This window comes from Montipora foliosa, chromosome 2 (assembly GCF_036669935.1).
Source record: "Montipora foliosa isolate CH-2021 chromosome 2, ASM3666993v2, whole genome shotgun sequence".
In the NCBI taxonomy this organism is placed as follows: Eukaryota; Metazoa; Cnidaria; class Anthozoa; order Scleractinia; family Acroporidae; genus Montipora; species Montipora foliosa.
The window spans coordinates 20759599-20779598 of NC_090870.1; the positions used below are offsets into that span (position 1 = coordinate 20759599).

General features: G+C 38.9%; 1 protein-coding gene across 4 annotated transcripts in view; it reads right to left on the reverse strand.

Annotated features, from left to right (window-relative positions):
- The window catches only part of LOC137992645 (transient receptor potential cation channel subfamily M member-like 2), a 170796-nt gene that overhangs the window by 76639 nt on the left and 74157 nt on the right, over positions 1-20000 (reverse strand). For all 4 annotated transcript variants that reach the window (XM_068838106.1, XM_068838109.1, XM_068838108.1 and 1 more), the window contains 3 exons: positions 8924-9189; positions 8350-8578; positions 447-631 (listed from right to left, as the gene is read on the reverse strand). In XM_068838106.1, the coding sequence (XP_068694207.1) occupies positions 447-631; positions 8350-8578; positions 8924-9189 (680 nt within the window). The remainder of the gene's footprint in view (positions 1-446; positions 632-8349; positions 8579-8923; positions 9190-20000) is intronic.

A 20000-nucleotide genomic window follows, 5' to 3' on the forward strand; every position in this document is an offset into this window, starting at 1 on the left:
ACCAACAAATAAAATACACCGGACCGGTTTTAAGACGTGGAATGCAGAAGGCATACCAAGCGGGAGTTCCGCTTTTAGGCTTGGCTAAATTTATATATTATTAGATTACAACAGGTCTCCATCTGCATGTTCCAATCACACTTTTTTTGTCCGCTATCGCGATTTCTTTGTGTTCATTTCTTATGCAGATGTTACACGTTAGTGGAAATCGGTGCGCTTAAAATGTAACAAGTCGCGTGGCCTAGCAAGCGTTTCTAAAATTACCTACATATTTGTTCTTTCGTACTTCGATATTTTTCTTCCTATTCTTTAACGGATAAGCCCACAGTAATTTGTGCCTTGAAGCTCGACTCGCTCCTCTATCCAGAATTTTGTAGGAATGCATAATCCCGCTCCAACTATAATATTACTAAATTACCTTACTGACGATGTCGGACATGATTTACCTGAGATTTACTTGCGAATCTCCCATGTCAAACTTTGCCTTGCCCATGTTTGGTACTCTATACTTCTTTTCCGCCAGGGCTTGGCCTTTCTTCGCTCGTTCTTGTTTGTATTCCTGGCATAACTCCTTCTTATTCTTGAACTCCTTGAAGGCTATAGTAGGAGGAACCAGGATGCTCAACATCGTCTGGGGAAATATTAACAGCAAAATGCATTATGGAGGGAAGAGGAGCGTACTAAAACCCAGGGAGACAAGGACAAAAAAGGAAAAATCCATTATAGTGGTAAAATCGATAGTCGCTGCCCAATTTCTGCTCCATGATACCGTGGCCATTCACCGAACATTACCTGAGCTCAGGTGCGCGAAGCGCACCACGGAACATCACGGGTAGAAATTTTAGTTATGACCTCAGCATACGCCCGCCCGTACAGACTGTCGGGGTGGAGTCGTGGACGTAAGTGTTCGGGCAATTTTCCTGGAGGGAAATATATTGAGCTCAATGAAGGCCAGTTTAGCTAAACACTGATTTTAAGCACTGATTTTAAATGGTTAGCATTAAGGTTGGGGTTAGGCATACTGTGCATGATAACCAATTCTGCTTTTTTAATCTCAGAGCAGCAGAGAAGCTTTGTTTTATTTTTATTTTTCTGGTTTTCGGAAGGAAAAAGACATCCAAAAATTGACTTTTTATAGCGTACATTATTGAATAATGTACAGTTACTTGTTCAAATGTAGTTCAGCAGAAAACCCATTTGTGGTTATAAGTACTTGAACAATCAAATTCAAAGTATATTTTTCTGGTAGTTCACAAAGTTTGTAACCTTCATTAAACAGTCATTTCTTGTTTGTATTTGAACAATGAGAAGCTATTTCCTTGTTTTTGCACCTCTTGTACATGTGTCACTCGTCAACTGCTTTTTTGCACGCTGCAGTGAAACTTATTGTTTTAGAAGTGTCTAATGACACATTCATGTCTTCAGTAATTTGTAGTCTGTTTGGTGCAATCCAAGTGTCAAGAATTCCAAATTTGGTTACAACTTTCATAAATCGGTTATTCCAGAAAAAATCCACACCCCCCCCGACGGATGGGGTCGTTTTTTAACCCCCCCTCTCACCTGGATTTCCTGAAGCCCAAGACCCCCCCTCTTGTCTGGATTTCCAAGACAAAAGACTCCCCTCCTGACTGGATTTCCGGAAAAAAATATTAGGCTTAAATTTAATTTATTTTTTATAGAAAATGCGCACAATCACGTATACAAGATGTTCTTTTTTAATTTCTAAAGCTTTGGCTAAATTATATAGAAATTCTGTTGTGTGGAACTAAGAAAAGAAAGGAGCAAAAATGCGAAAACGCGAACGAGTGTTTATACACTCTTAGCTTTGCACTTTCTTTGTTCTTTCTTTGTATCATTACACGAAACAACGGTGGCGCGCTGGGTCTGGGTACGAGTAAAAATGTGTCAGGCGTTTCAAACTCTTCGTTGCAACGGCTCTTTCTTTAGTATCTTGTTCGCGTTTTCTGCTATAAAAGGATCTGCGAAGGAACTTAGATTATCATTTATGTCAGTTGAGAAACATGTGAACAAAATATTTCTACTATTTTCAGGGTCTGAGAGCGCTAAACTGTCACCGAACTAAACGTTCGAATCGCGTGAACTATCGGTTCAGATGACCCCTGCAGAAGACTTTTTCGAGTTCAACCCCCCCTCCCGCCTGGATTTCCAGGGTCCTTGACCCCCCCTCCCACGAGAATTTCCAGAATCCCATCCGTCGGGGGGGGTGTGGATTTTTTCTGGAACAACCCAATCCATGTTCCTTTTCAATTACTTATAATTGCGTTTGGTACATTGGACTTTGGTCCACTTTACTAATTGTTATTTTGACAAATTTAAAGTTTTTGACTTGGAATGAAATAGTATAGAGTTTGCTTGTTGTCATGTTGTTGTTGAATTTCCTTTCTGTGTTTCTTCCTTTTTCCTGTTGAGTTGTCCTTATCTCCTTTGTTGTTGTTGTTGTTGTTGTTGTTGTTGCTGTTGTTCCTCTTCTTCTTCCTCTGCCTCTTCTTCTTCTTCTTCTTCTTCTTCTTCTTCTTCTTCTTCTTCTTCCTCTTCCTCCTCCTCCTCCTCCTCCTCCTCCTCCATAGTAGAATGCTGATCAGGTTTCTTATCTGGGGTAGTTTTGGTCTTTCCATCGTGGTATGCCAAATACCAATTCATAGGGTGTTTGTTTTGTTGCTTCATGTTCCACAATGTTATTTTTGTTAGCAGCTTCCCCTAGTACCCGACGCCAATGATTTGTTTCTTTTCTTTTAAGATATTTCTGATGTTTTGCTTTACTGTTTGACTGTTGCTTTCTACCAAACCTTGAGTTGCTGGTTTTCTGGGAGCTCCATGAAGCTAAGTGAATGCCGTTGTTCTTGCAGAACTGGGACATCAGAGAATCTTTAAATTCCTCTTGCTTGAATAGGGGCTAGCACAGGCTTTTTTCCTCTGCTGGATTGACTTTTGTTCTTCGTGTATTCAGCGGAGTGTTGTATTACTTCTTGAGATACTAGCTCGTAGTTTCGCTTAATATACTTGTCCATCCTGTCTCTTCCTTTGTGCGCAATAGTTGACATTTTTGAACAATTTCTTTTCCATTCTAGGATAATATTTTGCCACCCTCCAGTTTCCATCATTTTCTTTTGATAATTGCTACGTCTTGGCTTGTCAGATTTGTTCTGTCCTTGCTGTCTTCATTACGTGTTTGTAACCACTTCACTGCATCGTTGTAAAAGCTGTCGTCAATAAAGAGGGTCATTTTGGTCACTTTTGTCTTTTTGGAAGCTTTAACTTCACCCAATTTTTTTTGTAGAAAATCTCTGAATAAACACAACTTGCGTTCGCCATTTTACGAATTGTACAGGGCCATGTATTGTGCACGAGTAAACTTTTGCATAATTTACTATGATTGAGACGAGTCTGGGCCCTCTTGCACCAGGAGAAAAGTATTTGCTATTAAAATTAATGACGACTGCTTGTCCAAGTCCTGTGTGGTTTAGCGGCTAGTTACAGCAAAGGACTCTATACTAAGGGATGTCAGAGGTGCCCGGTTCAAGTCTCGTGTACACATTGTAGTACATTATACACAAAGTAGTGGTAGGTATGTCAAGTGGATCAGGGGATGGAAGAGTAAGAGGGACAGAGAAAGACAGAAAGACAGTAAGAAAAGAAAGGAAGAGAGTAGAGAGGAAAGTGGGAGGAGGGAAAGGCGACTTTTTGTTTTTTTGCTTTGTTTTTAACCCCCCCCCCCCTAAAAAACGGTGCCCCTTTTTTTTTCAACCACACCCCATTAAGAAAATTCCTTTTCAAACAGTTGATAAATAACCTAGGTTAATTAAATTCACCTAGTTTGATTTGAATTTACCTAGTTCGATTTATTTTAACCTAGTTTGATTTAAATGGACCTGAATTTAATTTCAACTTGTACCATATATTTAACAATTATTCCATGAGCGTGCGTTGGATATGAGTTGATAGATAGCCAACGAGGTGCTATAATCATCTCTTATTATATACATACCGAGATTTACACTCGAAAAAGGATCGAGATAAAAATAGTCTCTTTGCTCTAGAGAAGCCAGTTGATTGGTCATACGATTTTTTTCACTAGTGAAAAACGACGTATCGATGCTCTGATTGGCTATATTGTTATTTTCACTAGTGAAATGTTGTCGTATCAACCTTTTGATTGACTAATATGATGTTGAACTTTGGCGCATGTGGCCTGTTCACAGATTTGTAAACATGGCGGCCGACTGGTGTATGGGTTTCAAAGTTTTTGATCTTTTATTGCTTAGTTTTCTCCACAAAAATACTTCAGAAGATCTGAAAAAGTTTTAAAAGTGCTCAAGCGAGGTATGGAAGGTAAAGATTTTTTTTATTTCAAAAATATTTTGCAATTTGTTTTGGACTTTTGTTCACGATCGGTGGCTTGATAGCCTCTCGATTAACACTTATCTCGTTAACTTTATGATCTCTGTACTTATATAATAAACAAATTACTTCATGATTGGCTCGTTTGTACGATTTTTATTACTCACTTGTTGTGAAGGATCGTTAAACTCACTTGTTCACTTCGCTCACTCGTTCGTTTACGCCATCCTTCACAACTAGTGAATAAAAATCGTACGCACTCACCAACCATGAAGTAATCTATATATATCTAACAAGCGCGAGTGGATTAATTGTTTTATTAAAAACGCCCCCAAAATATAGAAAGACTAGACCACAATAAAAATAAAAAGGCCCAAAAAATCACGCGTATGCTTCAAAAATTCTCGAATTACATTATCCAATGATCCAGTTTTTAATTTAAAAAAAATATATATATATATATATATATATAAAATGAAATGACGTGATAAATTGATCATCCGCTAAAAGTGCTCAATGGGTTTACCAGAGCTTTGAATAGATACGTAGACTTGAACTAGGTCAAAAACATATATTTGCTACTCCGAGTTTCATGCTTCTCACGAAGCAATCATCAGGCAACTGCCAAAAAGAAGGAATACATGGTGTTTTACAGTGATTTTGAAAAAAAAAAACGGAAGCAATTCACTATAGGCTGGGGTACATAGCAACGGTTAAACAATAAAAACTGTTTCCAATGAGCTGCTAAAAATAAGCCTTAAATAATTACGCTATTAAGAAGGAATTTCTTTGCATGTCTGCAACTTGTTACAAGCTCATTTCTGTTGTTAAGGGTCGCCAAATCTGGTCTACAAATTATTCATATTCAACTCACATTATAGAAACCACACGTTCCTTTAGAAATGAACGCTACAGAAATTCCACTGAACTTAGTAAATATGTATGGGGTTTGGAAGACAAGAAAGTCGACTATCACATTAAATGGCGGATTGTTAGGCACGCGAGATCCTATTCAAATGTAACGAAGAAGTGTAATTTATGTCTGTGGGAGAAATACTATATAATTTGTAGACCAGATTTGGCGACCCTTAACAGAAATGAGCTTGTAGCAAGTTGCAGACATGCAAAGAAATTCCTTCTTAATAGCGCAATTATTTAAGGCTTATTTTTAGCAGCTCATTGGAAACAGTTTTTATTGTTTAACCGTTGCTATGTACCCCAGCCTATAGTGAATATTCAAAGCTCTGGTAAACCCATTGAGCACTTTTATTGGATGATCAATTTATCACGTCATTTCATTTTATAAACTCCAACTTGTTGAGCAATTGTTTCATCGTCCACTACTATGGAAAAGATCAACTTGAATTACTCAACCAAGAACATTCCACTGCCACCAAGAAATGAATACATGAAACAACTAATCGAAAAAACTGAACATTTTCTGCGGCGATTACGTTGGAAAGCACACTACTTCCTATCCGGGCAAGCTGAAACATCAACCAAGGAAACCTATGGATTTAAGTCAAGAAACTCACCCCCAAAGATAAATGAGCTGATTCCTTTCGAAGAAGGTATGTTGAAACCAATTCAGAACATTGAATTTGATGACAACGCCTCCAACTGCAATTTCCAGAGAACATTATACACCGACATCGAAACAAAAATCAAGAAACCAAATAATCTACTTATTCCTGCTGACAAGACTACAAATTATTATTCAATGAACACTGCAACCTATGAGAAGCTGATTACCGAGAATGTAACGAAAACATACAAAAAGTCATGCCCCAAAGTTATAGACCAACTAAACTCCCAATCCGCCAGAGTAGCTAAAAAACTTGGATTAGACAACCGTATCGAAAAACTTGCAGAGAAAGAAGCTTTCATAACCTTCAAAGATCACAAACCTGAATTTCACGACCATCCAACATGCCGCCTTATCAACCCCTCCAAATCCGAGATTGGTATAATTAGTAAGCGCATTTTAGACGACATCAACACCCCCATAATCCAAAAGATGCAAATCAATCAGTGGAAAAATACGACCAGCGTACTGAACTGGTTCAACGCCCTACAGCACAACGAAAACCTCTCATTCATATGCTTTGATGTATGTGACTTCTACCCCTCTATCACGGAAAAACTGCTTACCAAAGCACTCGACTTCGCCAATATCTACAGACCCATCAGTGCCGACGAGAGAGAAATCATTTTCCTCTCCAAGCAATCTCTACTGTTTTCCAATGATTGCCCCTGGGAGAAAAAATCCTCTGCCAGCCGATTCGACATAACAATGGGATCCTTAATTCGATGGCGCTGAAACATGCGAACTAGTGGCTTGTTATTTATTGTCCTGTCTAACCAAAAAGTATGGCAACAGCATCGACCTGTATAGAGACGACGGTTTGGCAGTTTTTAACTCAAACCATCAACAGATCGAAAGAATCAACAAGGGCTTCTGCCAAATTTTCCGTGAAAACGACTTAAAGATCACAGTCGAAGCAAACACCACTAAAGTAAATTTCTTAGACGTCACCCTTGACCTCCAATATGGAAAGCACCATCCCTACACAAAAGAAGGAAACATCCCACTCTACGTTCACAAGAAATCTAATCACCCCCCATCCATCCTAAAGAACATACCGGAATCCATAAACAAGCGCCTCTCAGAAATTTCTTCCGACAAAGAATCATTTGATAAAGCGAAAGAAACCTACCAAGATGCACTCAACAAGGGCGGCTACATATATAATCTAACCTACAGAAAAACAACTCCAGAAACCAAACACCGCAAGAATAGGCCTAGAAACATCACCTGGTTCAATCCTCCATACAGCCAAAACGTCAAAACAAAAGTTGGAAAGTGTTTCCTCACCTTAATCGGCAAGCACTTCCCAAAATCACACCCTTTGCACAGAATTTTCAACTGGAACACTCTCAAAATTAGTTATAGCTGCATGAGCAATGTAAAAACAATTATCTCCAACCAAAATAAAGCCGTCATTAACAAGTCATGAAATCCACCCGCTCAAACTATCCAAAAGATCCTGCCCTCTAGACGGAACGTGCAACGTGCGGAATATCATCTACCAAGCAGAGGTCACAACATCTCAGTCAAAGCAGACCTACATCGGTCTTTGCGACACATCATTTTTCAAAATCACTGTAAAACACCATGTATTCCTTCTTTTTGGCAGTTGCCTGATGATTGCTTCATGAGAAGCATGAAACTCGGGGCAGCAAATAAATGTTTTTGACCTAGTTCAAGTCTTACCACATTTTGACGTCTTCTGTGATCTATTACTGAACAGACCCACGGCAACATGGAATCTATTTGTTTTATATAATAAAGAATTAAACTTTATTCCCATGAAAGCTGATGGTGACGTCAATCGTGCGTCTGTCCTCTAATAGATCATAGCCAAGAACCAATCAAAATCCGTGAATAACTTGGGTTATTGTATATATATATATAGCTCTTTGGCATATAGCTCTTTATGATCTAGCTCTAGCTAGATCATAAAGAGCTCTAGCTATCTCTTTATGATATAGCTCTGACATAGCTCTGATGAGGCCCAGAAGGCCGAAACAGTACTGTCTGCAGTTAGTTATATATATATATACATAAGTTGAAGGATTAAAGAGGACGCATCGATTCTCTGTTACTCTGAGTTTCGCGCCTAAGCGCTTGTCAGACAGAACTTAGACAGAACTTAGAACGAGCGCTTAGGCGCGAAACTTAGAGTAACAGAGAATCGATGCGTCCTCTTTAATCCTTCAACTTATGTATACTTAGCTCTGCTACCACAGCGTTGAGGACTTTACGCCAAGGTTGACTCGACCTCCACATTTATACATATATATATATATATATATATATATATATATATATTAATTTGTGTATAATAGTGAAGCTATAACACAAAATCAGTGCACATCTCGGTACACAAAAGTTATTGAACGTCTGGGTACGAATTTAACCACACTTACTCCCAATGAGGCCCACTTTCCCACTTTCAAAGCACCCATCCAGATTTTCGTCAGTAGAGTTTGACAACATGCATGAGCCACAAACTCTTCATGTCGTGAACCAACCGCAATCGATAGACAACATTGGTCTCCCCAATTATCCAAGTTGTAGGTCAGAAGTTGTTGTGCCAAATCCTCATTTGTGCGGTAACACTCGTCCAGCAAGCCCAATGCAATAGACAGAAACGCCCTGAAATACAAATAGATGCTTGTTAGACTGCTTTCTTGCTGACTGTATTTGTTGTACACGCCTAATATTTTTTAAGAACTTTTTTATGGTAGACCATGCTTTCCTGAACAACTCGGAAGATAATTTCAACGGACATTTAAGGAATTAAAATTCGGTGTATTTTAAAGAAGCCCTGTAAAGTGTATAAAGGATACCAACACAACTATGCTTAACGTGACCAACAGCCGTACGTGTTTACTAAGTTTAATAAAATAATTTTCATAAAAAGAAAGAGGTCGACTCGTATAACATCGGCTTGCTAAAACGAATCACAATATCAAGAAAATCAGCTAAAAATAAGCCTACCGGGAATGCGCAAGAAGTTCGTCGCACATATCTACTTTCAGTTCGTCTTTAGCAGTCTCGTCCGCCAAGGATTTGAACAGTTTTCCCGCCACTAGAGCCTTAGCCAAGGTCTCATCACCGCGTTCCCATACAAACAGCGCCATGCTGTGAAGATTGGACAGCACGGCCCAGATTAGCAATTCACTATATGGCAATTTGAATCCAATGCCGAAGTAGCTGTCGTCTCTGGTAGTCATGAACATTTTCATGTTTGCCATGCCAATGCCCTAGAAAACATGATATTGTATTCTGATTAACTCAACAAGCGATTACATTGTAGATTACGTTACATACGCATGAAATATGCATCGTCGAAGGATCTCCCCTTTGGTCACCTCAACTGTTTACTGTGTATATATATAGGTTGATCGGCTTCACGATCACGCTCTTTCGAGAAGGCAATTTTAAGAGCCTCTGACTGTAAATATCGCGAATCTGCCGACGGCTGCAAAATTTCATATTTTATCTTATTTTAATTTAAATAAGGGACCCCTTTGGTGAACTACTTTCAAAAATTACATTAAAAAGTTTTAGCGCGCTTTACTTTTTCCGAAAAATCCAAAAGTTCGAAATTTGCCTCGACGGCCGCTGGTCCCTTGGCAAAACATTGCAAACTTCTGCAACTTTGGCGATTTCATACGCGAGAACGTGGAGCTTTTGCGGTTTGATATTTTGTGTTTTGGTAAAAGGTCCTTTAATCTTTTCAAAATTATAAAATTACTGTAATGTTGTTACGTTCAAGTTAGCATAATGACCCGTTGAAATAATGTACTTTGTATCTTTTTGGCTGAGGTGAAATAATGGTCAACTTTAAAGGTCTATAAAGATCTTAGAATATATATTCAATAATAATATACATGAAAAAATTACTCTATTCTGATGGCTGAGAGCAATGCAGTTCAAGTATAACACAACAAGGGGGAACGAAATGATAAATGAAATGAATCATATACTGAACTGCAACGCAATTTTAGCGAACGAAATGATAAATGAAACTGAAGTGCGGATATGACCATAACTGCGAGGATCATAGTTCCACTTGATTTCATATCCGCAGTTCAGTGTATGATTCATTTCATATATCATTTCATTCGTTGATTCATTCCTCAAGGGAAAATTAGGACCCACAAGTGAGCAGCTCCCAACGTTCAGTAATGTAACTAGGAGCCTGGCCATTAAGCACTTTATAGGTCAGTAGTATCTTATAGTTAATGCGCTGGTTAACTGGAAGCCAGTGCAGCTGCTTTAGGACAGGCGTAATGTGGTCATATTTCTTGGTAAGAGAAATAATGAGGGCCGCAGCATTCTGGACATTTTGTAAGCGATCTATTAGAAAGGTGGGTAGCCTATACAATAGTGAGTTGGCGCTATCAAGCTTAGAGGTAATGAATGCGTGAACCAGCTTTTCAGTGTCTGCTGGAGATAAACAGTCTCTTATCTTACTAATGTTCCTGAGGTGGAAAAAACAGGCCTTGCAGGTATTGGTAACATGCTTACATGTATCTAGTGACGTGCTCATCGAAGATAACTCCAATGTTCCTTGCAGAAGGAGATGGCTTGATCCGTTCACCAGACACATCGATGTATTCTATTGATGGGGGTGGGCGGTGTCGTGCGCTTAGGACCAGTAACTCCGTTTTACCTCTATTCAGTTTAAGATTATTGCTTACTATCCACGAGTCGATTTCAGAAACAAACGCTTCTATCTCAGCTATGGAACCGGCTTGTTCAGTGGGGGTGGGCTTAAATGAGAGTGTCATCGGCGTAGAGATGGTAGTTGAGTCCATGCCGTCTAATTATGTCCCCGATGGGCGACGTGTATAGCAAGTACAGAATCGTCCCTAAAATTGTTCCCTCGGGAACACTATAGCGAAGTTCTTTCACTTTTGATTTGATTCCATAAATCATCACAAACTGCTTCCGACCTTGAATATAGGATCAGAACCATTTTAGCGCATTTCCTTTCACACCGTAGCGTTTTGACATTCTTTCCAGGAGCAACTCATGGTCGACGGTGTCAAACGCTGCAGACATGTCCAACAGCAGCAGGACAACGCATTTCTGATTGTCTATTTCATGGAGAATGTCATTTTGCACCTTCAAAAAAGCAGTCTCTGTGCTGTGAAAGCATTTATACGCTGACTGAAAAGATTCCTCCAGATCATTATCACGTAGGTAATCACTCAATTAACAAGATACTGCCGTTTCAATTATCTTTGATACAACCTTCAGATTTGAGACAGGTCTGAAATTTGGAAAATCCTCAGAAATCTAGGTTGTCCTTCTTCAGCTTCGGTTTAATCATTGCTTCCTTCAGTGTAGCGAGAATATAAGCTGATTAGAGCGACATGTTAACCATGTTAGTGAGAATGGGTAGAAGAGCCGATTTGCATTCCTTGAGAATAGATGCTGGTATAGGGTCAAGATCACAAGATTTTTTACCGATTTTGTCCACAAAACGTTCAACCTCTCTTGCTGACATCACTCTGAACTCTGTGAATTCGACATGACATGGCTGTTCACTTGCTCCACAAGAGTGATAGTGGAGGTCATTTCATTAGATAGCTCCGTTCTTATGGTTGCTATCTTCTTGTCAAAGAAGTCGCATCGGCGAAATTATTCGTAACCTCGATCGTTGAAGGCACAGTCGGATAGCGTTTCTCTACTTTATGATGTAGCAACTTGTCGACTGCGTTAAAAAGTATTTTTGGATTTAGTGCATTTTCTGATATAATAGATGAACAATACGAAGCCTTCGTATTTTGGTCACTGGTCAACATACATCTGTCTGTCGACACACAGTCTTGACGCTCTCCAGCGGCGCTCCAGCTTCCGACGCTTTCTCTTGGCATCACCAATACCCTCATGGTACCATGGTGCCGATGGGCGGAGAATTATCACACGTCGTCTCAGAGGCGCATGCTTTTCAAGTGTTTCTTTCAATGTGTTTTCGTATTGTTCAGTAAGGCTCAAAAGATCGAGGGTGTTAGTTGTCAGAAGGTTGGACTGCTTTAGATCATCGTTAAAGCTATTCATATTTACAGAGTGCAGTTTACGATAACTAATTTCCTTTCGTTCCAGAGGTGGTTTCTTCAGGTGAAGCTTACAGTACACAGCGGAGTGATCAGACAGCATTGAATCTTGTGTTTCAGTGCAAATAACTAACTCGTCCACGGCTCTGGTTATGATCAGGTCTAAGGTATGGCCCTTCTTATGGGTGGGTCCATTAACATGCTGGACTAGACTAAACAATTCTAGGACCTTGTTAAATTTGACAGTATCCAAGCTTCTAGTGTCATCCATGTGATAGTTGAAGTCCCCCACTATTAGCAGGTTTCCAGGGGAAACAACTAACTGCTCTGTGAGGGTGCCAAATTCTTCGTAGAATAGAGCACTATTTAGTTGATTTGCCTTAGATGTAGGTGGTCTGTAAATGATTACAATTCTTGTAGATCCAGTGGAGCATGTCGTAACAACGTCCAAATTTTCCTTGGGTTTCTCTCGTAACTTTTTGTGTTTCTTTATTACGAGACCAACTCCTCCTCTTCGTGAGTTTTTCCGTGGACATGGTAGAAGCAGTATCCAGTGGGGCAAACTTCGGCAATGGAAAAATCATAGTTTTCATTTTCTCGTAGCCATGTCTCAGTCACTGCAAATATATCTACGTTATTTCCAACTGCATAATCTTTAATCGCAAGCTCCTTCTTATTGATCGATCGGGTGTTCAACAAGCAAAATTCAATGGAAATAAAGCCATTTTGCAGTTTTTGGTTTGAGCATCTTAAATTGATAAGATTTTGCCGATTCACTCCCCTGAGACAGCAACTGTTAAAACCGGGAGTGACATGTGTGACACAGCGGTGGGCTGTGATACATGGTTGCGTTTGGCTTGTGATGAAACAACGACCGGTAGTGTTCTGTCCATAGAAGGCCCCGGGTTGAGCTTGAACGTCAGATCACCAATTAATTCCATATTGAATGCGGCGGAGCTGTTAGGATAATAGAAACATGATCTTTTGCGACTCTTCATCCTACGCCGCTTTGGTAAATTTCTGTGCAGAAAAGAATAAGCGATTGCATAATCAGTGTCTGTCCAGCCGCGTGGTATGCATGTTGTGAACAATACATCTTTGTTTGGGTAATGACATGTACTGTGAAATAGGATTCCAGCAACTTTATAAGTCAACCGAAGGTGCAGTGGTGGATAGGAAAAATCCCTTCTAATAGGTAGAAGATTCAGCCATGAGTCGCATTTTCCAGGCCAGTTTGTTATAGCTTCTGTACCGTCTCCCATTTAAAAATGGGTGGTTGGTGCAGCAAAGAACGAACCAAAGGAGAAAGAGTGCGCAGCGATCACACATACGTCTTAACCTCATTACTATGCAACATACATAGTAATGAGAAACAGAGAAATGATCTTCTGATTGGGGGTACCATCTTTGAACACAAAGAGATCCATAAGTCAAGATGGATCTCCCCATATGGGAACGTCAAGAACCAAATAGACTATGTTTTGATAAATAGTCACTGGAAGCACTCTCTTCATAACGTCACCGTAAAGAGGGGCGCCGATGTTGGAAGCAACCACCACCTTCTTCTAGCAACTGTCAAACTACAGCTAAGACGAAATCCCATCAAGATGAAAGAGAAGGGGCAAAGGTACAACAATGCTAGGTTGAGAAACCCACATGTCAGCAAGAATTTCTCTATAGATAACTCTGGTCGAATTCTGGGGAAGTCAAAAAAACTGTTTTAATGCAAGATGTCTAAAATAACTATATCCCCTTTAAACGTGAGAGGTTTGGCTAACAACGATAAACGAAGAGAAATATTCCAGTGGCTTAAAAAGAAACAATTTTCAATTTACATGTTGCAAGAGGCTCATTGTACAAAGAATTCCTTTGGGCTTTGGGCGGCTGAATGGGGCTACACAGCCTTATTTAACGGCATGGCAAGTAACAAAGCTGGTGTCGCTATTCTTTTTAATAACAATTTTTGTTTCAAAATCTTGAAACAATTCTGTGACAAAGAAGGAAGATATATCATTATTGATCTGGAAGTCGGTGAGCTGATCTTAACATTTATGCTCCAAATAAGGACGATCCGTATTTTTTTGAAGCTGCCTTTAAGGAAATTTTGTCTTTCAGATGTGATGAAATTATTTTTGGCGGTGATTTCAATCTTGTTTTGGACATTTTAAAAGACAAAATGGGAGGATCACCATTTACGCATTCGAATTCCTTAAAGGTGCTGAAATCTTTTCAAGATAACTTAGATTTAACGGACATATGGAGAGATTTGAATCCGGAGGATAAAAGATTTACTTGGAGACAGAACAAGCCCGAAGTACATTGTCGTTAGAACTTCTTTCTGGTAAGTGCAAGCATTGCCGGCAGGGTTTCTAAAGCTGATATTCTTCCGGGCTATAAAACAGACCACTCTCTTTGTACAATGGAAGTGAACTATCACTCGAATAAAAGAGGACCAGGTTTTTGGAAATTAAATTCGGCGCTTTTGAGTGAAAATGAGTTTATAAATGCCGTTAAGGCGACAATTGCTCAAACGTTAACACAATATGAAAATGACGCTGAGGTAGATGAAGTATTATTATGGGAAATGATTAAACTTGAAATTAGAGCTACTTCGATAAAATATTCTAAGATTAAAATGAAGGGGATGAGAAAGATAGAAGACACCATTGAAAGTGAAATAACCTCCTTAGAAAGGCAGTTGGAGTGTGATCCAGGTAACAATAAAGTCGCTCTTGCGGAGCAACTGAAACTCAAGAAAAAAGAATTGGAAAGTATAATTGAATACAAAACAAAAGGTGCTATTATTAGATCTAGATGGTACCATGAAGGCGAGAAAAACAGAAAATACTTTTTGAATCTAGAAAACAGACATTGTAAAAGAAAAACAATTGTGCAGATTAAGGGAAACAACGGTTCTTATCTAACGAATGATTCAGATATCCTAGAAGAATGTAACTCCTTTTACGGCTCTCTTTATACTTCAAGGACCTCTGCTACCGTAAATCGGGAACTGGAGAATTTGTTTCTTGATCAGGAACTCCCAAAACTTACTGATGATGATAAACAAAAATGCGAAGGGCTTCTCACGGCAAAGGAATGTTTGGAAGCGGTTAAATTAATGGAATCTGGTAAATCACCAGGAACGGACGGCCTTCCTGCCGAATTTTATAAGGTATTTTGGAACGATATATCGCCATACCTTGTTAGCTCTCTTAACAGGAGCTACCAAAAAGGCAAGTTAGCTATAACCCAAAGGAGGGGCATTATCTCGCTTATCCCTAAGAAGGACAAGGCACTTGACGAACTAAAACATTGGAGGCCCTTAACTTTACTAAATTGCGATTATAAAATAGCATCAAAGGCAATCGCATCAAGACTTAAGACTGTGTTACCACGCCTAATAGACAATGATCAAACTGGCTTTTTGAAAGGCCGTTCTATCATAGAAAATATTTGCCTAATTAATAACGTTATCTCTTACACCGAGACTAAAAACATACCAGGAATGCTTCTTTTTGTTGATTTCGAAAAAGCCTTCGATACGATCGAATGGTCTTTTGTTTGTCAAACATTACTTCGCTTTGGTTTTGGGACATCATTTATCAAGTGGATTAATGTCTTTTATTGCGGTATTCAAAGCTGTGTTGTGAATAGCGGTTGGTCGAGTCCTTTCTTTGAATTGGGTCGCGGTGTTAGGCAGGGCTGCCCGCTTTCACCGTATATATTTATTTTATGTGCTGAGATTTTGGCTATTGCCGTTCGTAAGGACGTCACTGCAATGAAAGGGATATCAATAGGTAACGTTGAGTGCAAGTTTGCAGATGATACGGCTTTGATTTTAGATGGCTCTTTAAAATCACTGCAACGTTCTCTCTACATGCTAGAAAGATTTGGTGAGATCTAAGGTTTAAGAGTTAACTGAGAAAAAACAGAAGTTCTTTGGATAGGCTCACTTAAGGGATCAAAGCAGATTCTTTGTCCTGAAAAAAATCTTACTTGGGCAAATAGTAAAGTTAAATCTTTGGGTGTTTGGTTCTGTGTCGATCAGGAGGAAGGACCGAAAAAGAATTATGAGGAAAAGGCTTTGAACGTGGCGAACGCCCTAAACAATTGGCACAATAGAAGGTTAACTTTGATCGGTAAAATTGCAATTATTAAGGCTCTGGCTGCATCTCAAATGGTATATGTTATGTCATCAATGCCTTCTTATGTAAAATCCCTGAAAGAAGTTAATGATCTTATCTTTACGTTTCTTTGGGATAACAAGGGAGATAAAATTAAACGAACTGAAATGATAGCAGATTATCAAGATGGAGGGTTGAAGATGTTAGATATCATAGAATTTAATAAGGCTTTGAAAATTACATGGATACTTAAGTATATTTCTGATGATTGCCAGTCTAAGTGGAAATCCTTCTTCGACTTCTATTTACTTAAGTTTGGGGGTAAATTAGTTTTTACTAGCAATTTGGCAAGAAAAGATGTTAAAATCCTGGATATAAAAAATACTTTCCTCCGTGAACTTATTGAGTTGTGGTCAGATTTAACTTTTAAAGAGTCTTTTGCTTCACGGGCGGAGTTTGGTGCCGAATCCATATGGAACAACTCAATGATTAGAATTGCCGGCAAGACTATTTTTTATAAGCATTGATTTGAGGCAGGTGTGCATAATATTAATGATCTCTTGACGAGCGATTCCAAGTTAATGACTTACAGTTGCTTTAGAAACAAATGGTGCCCTAACGTTTCCTTTCTTGAATATTACGGAGTGGCTTCAGCTATTCAGTGTGCTTTTAAGACATTAAAATTGAGGCTGCCACACCACCCAAACCCAAAAAATATATTGGCACTGCTAAATTCTTCCAAAAAGCCGAGCCAACTGGCATACCAGATCTACAGAGATAAGAAATGTACTTGCCCTGAGAAAAGCCAAGCGAAATGGCTTAGGGACTGTGAATCTGAAGATGTTTTGAATCTTAGTTGGAGGTCTATATATTTATTGCCTAGGAAATGTACATTAAGCACAAAGCTCAGGAACTTTCAGTTTAAGCTTCTTCACAGAAGAATCGCCACAAATTCCTTTTTATTTAAAATTAAGTTTTCTGACACAGACTTATGTTGCTTCCGTCAAAATGTCCAGGAAACCCTAATTCACTTGTTCTGGGATTGTCCTGTGACAAATGTTTTTTGGAAAAACATACAAAATTTCCTGATTTCAGTTAACCTGATCCAAACCTCTCACGTTTTAAGGAAGACTGTGTGTTTGGGTCTGGTTGCGGAAAAAGGTGGAATTTTAGTTAACCACTGTTTACTTTTAGCTAGGTACTATATTTTTAGATGTAAGTTCAACAATACTAAGCCTTCGATATTAGAATACCTTTATCAGATCAAAAGTAATTTACAGTTAGAAAAACAGATCTCAGTCACAATAGGAAGGCAAAAAGCATTTGAAAATAAGTGGCACAAAATAATTCAGTCGCTGTGACTGTCTGAATGTTTTTCTCCTTTTTTTCGCCCCTGTTATTTTTTTTCTGGCTATTGTCAGGTAATTTGTTATCTAATCCGTTTTGCCTCTCCCCCTTTTGACAAGTAATAGGTACCCACTTATCGATCATTGTGAAGTAATATTGTAATCTGTTTGTAACGTTTTTCTTCTTTTAAGTTTGTTAAGTAGTGTATTATGTTTTATGTTGTTAAAAATAATAATAATTATTAAAAAAAAAAAAAAAAAGAATTTCTCTATAGCTGTAAAAAATAAGTATGAGGTTCTAAGTAACATCTACAAGTACAAGGAGGGATTACGTTTTTGCAAACGTTGGCCGTGAAGCACTTATATTTGAACAGACTTAACTGATTAGAGTGTAATGTGAAGTGCTAAGTATCTACCCCATATGAACCATGTGAGCGTTGCCCTACTAATGGAAATGGGCCCACACAAGGACAGGGAAAAACTCTGACCAGGGTGGGAATTGAACCCACAACCTTCGGGTTAGATCACCGCTGCTCTACCGACTGAGCTACAAGGTCAGATGGGAGCAGGCCGTGGGAAATGACGATGTTAAAGTCACGGCAATGAACATGTAAAAGTACAAGGCGGGATTTGCAAACGTTGGCCGAAGGAGAGCTACTTGCATGCATGCGAATGTGTGCTAAGGGAAGAAAAGGAAAAGAGATAAGAACTGGATAAGTGCAGAGACTTGGTCCCTAACCGACAAGCGTAGAGATATCAAGGAAAAGAAAGGGTCTGCAAGATCACAGAGACTAATCGACAAAACTATCAGCCGAGTACTCATTGGCTAATAGAGAAGTTAGAAAAAATTTACGGAAGGACAAGAGAATGCAGAGTGAGAACTTAGCCTCCCAAGCGGGTTGGTGTTAGCGTGTGTCACCTTACTTTTATTGTTGCTTATCTTGGAACTGAATTCATCAGTACTATGGCGACTGTCCAAACTAAATTAATGCCTTTCAGATGATGGGCTTTTTGTGTAAAATGGATGTCCAGTCATGAGCTGCTTTATTTGACTGTAAAATTGCAGTCGAGTAAGTGAATTGCTACGCTTTAGTTTTTAATTGGTAATTTTTGCTGTTTTTTTAACTGAAGAGAGAGGGTGTACAGATTATCAGTCAAACGGAAAATGTTGGGAAAGAGATTTCCCCTGACCGGCATGGACATAGCTAGTATGTACACGTTAGACATGAAACGTGCAAACTCAATAACATACATTCAAATTTTGTAAAAGGCAGAGCTTACAAACTTAGCGGAATAATAAGCTCCTCGTTCACTTAATAAAATGGCTGATACTTAAATAAAATTGAAATAAATATAAGTTTCTCACTTAACAATATGAACAGGTTAAAAACTTTTTTAAAGGGTTACAGCCCTAAAATCTGCAATAAATACACTTGTTCATATTAAGTGAAACCATTTTAATATATAGATTTAGCCAAGCCTGAAAGCGGAGCTCCCTGGTTATTTAATCTTACTGCCTGTAGGGTTAGTGAAAATAAAAGGTCTCGAATTGTCCGCGTTTTGATGTTTCCGGTTGCTGCCCCGGGGAAAGGGGGGGGGGGGGGGGGGACTGCCATATATGGATTTTATAGATATGTGCCGCTGTGAAGGGTATGGTTTTCAAACAGTTTACTCTAGGATAGAGTATATAAATCATAGCCTTTCGGTCTAGAATAGGGTATCATTTTTCACGAAACTGACCAGTCGGATGAAGATTTTATCAAGACTAAGGAAACCAGAAATTCCCACTCAAGAAAAAATCAAATCGGCAAAGTTTAAGTTTACGTAACTCAGCTTCAACAGTGTCAATAAATGGCTATCATGAAACACCTCTGGATATTATTAACTGTCAAGAATCGGAATTTAGACGGAAATCGGTGGGAGTTTACTCAAGTATAGGGTAGCAAAATTCAGCTGAACTACGTAGCTCTGGTATAGGCTAAGGATTCCACGGTCCCAGCGGCACATCCCCACCCAGAAATTCCTAAAGTGTCCCCCCGGGGTTGCTGCTTTAATAATTAAATCACTTTCTTTGCTTTCTTCTGTAAAAAAATTCAACGCGTAACTAGTGAATTCCATGGTAAATTTTATGCTAAAAACCGATATCGCATGAATCACAAAGCAATGACGCATGAATCACAAAGCAATGAGTGTAATATCAGTTTTTCGAGTGAAATTTACTTTGGAATTCACCAGTTTGGCAATTATTTTTTGCTGAACCGCACGAGTTTTGAAAGAAAACAAGCACACCCTCAGTGAGTGAATGGAAAGGAAAAAAGCCATTTCAGAGTTAACTGTCAATACCCAGCGAATAGGAATTACGCTAAAATTAGAAACCATAAAAAAACCTTGTCAGTTTAAGGTCAAAAAAAGAGTTGATGATGTACTTTATTCCACTTTATCTCTGAAAACGAGATCATTCACATTCTGATTTATTTTATTGAAACACGCCAAGAATAGACGAACTTCAAGAAAGATCCGCTTCAACACTAAATTA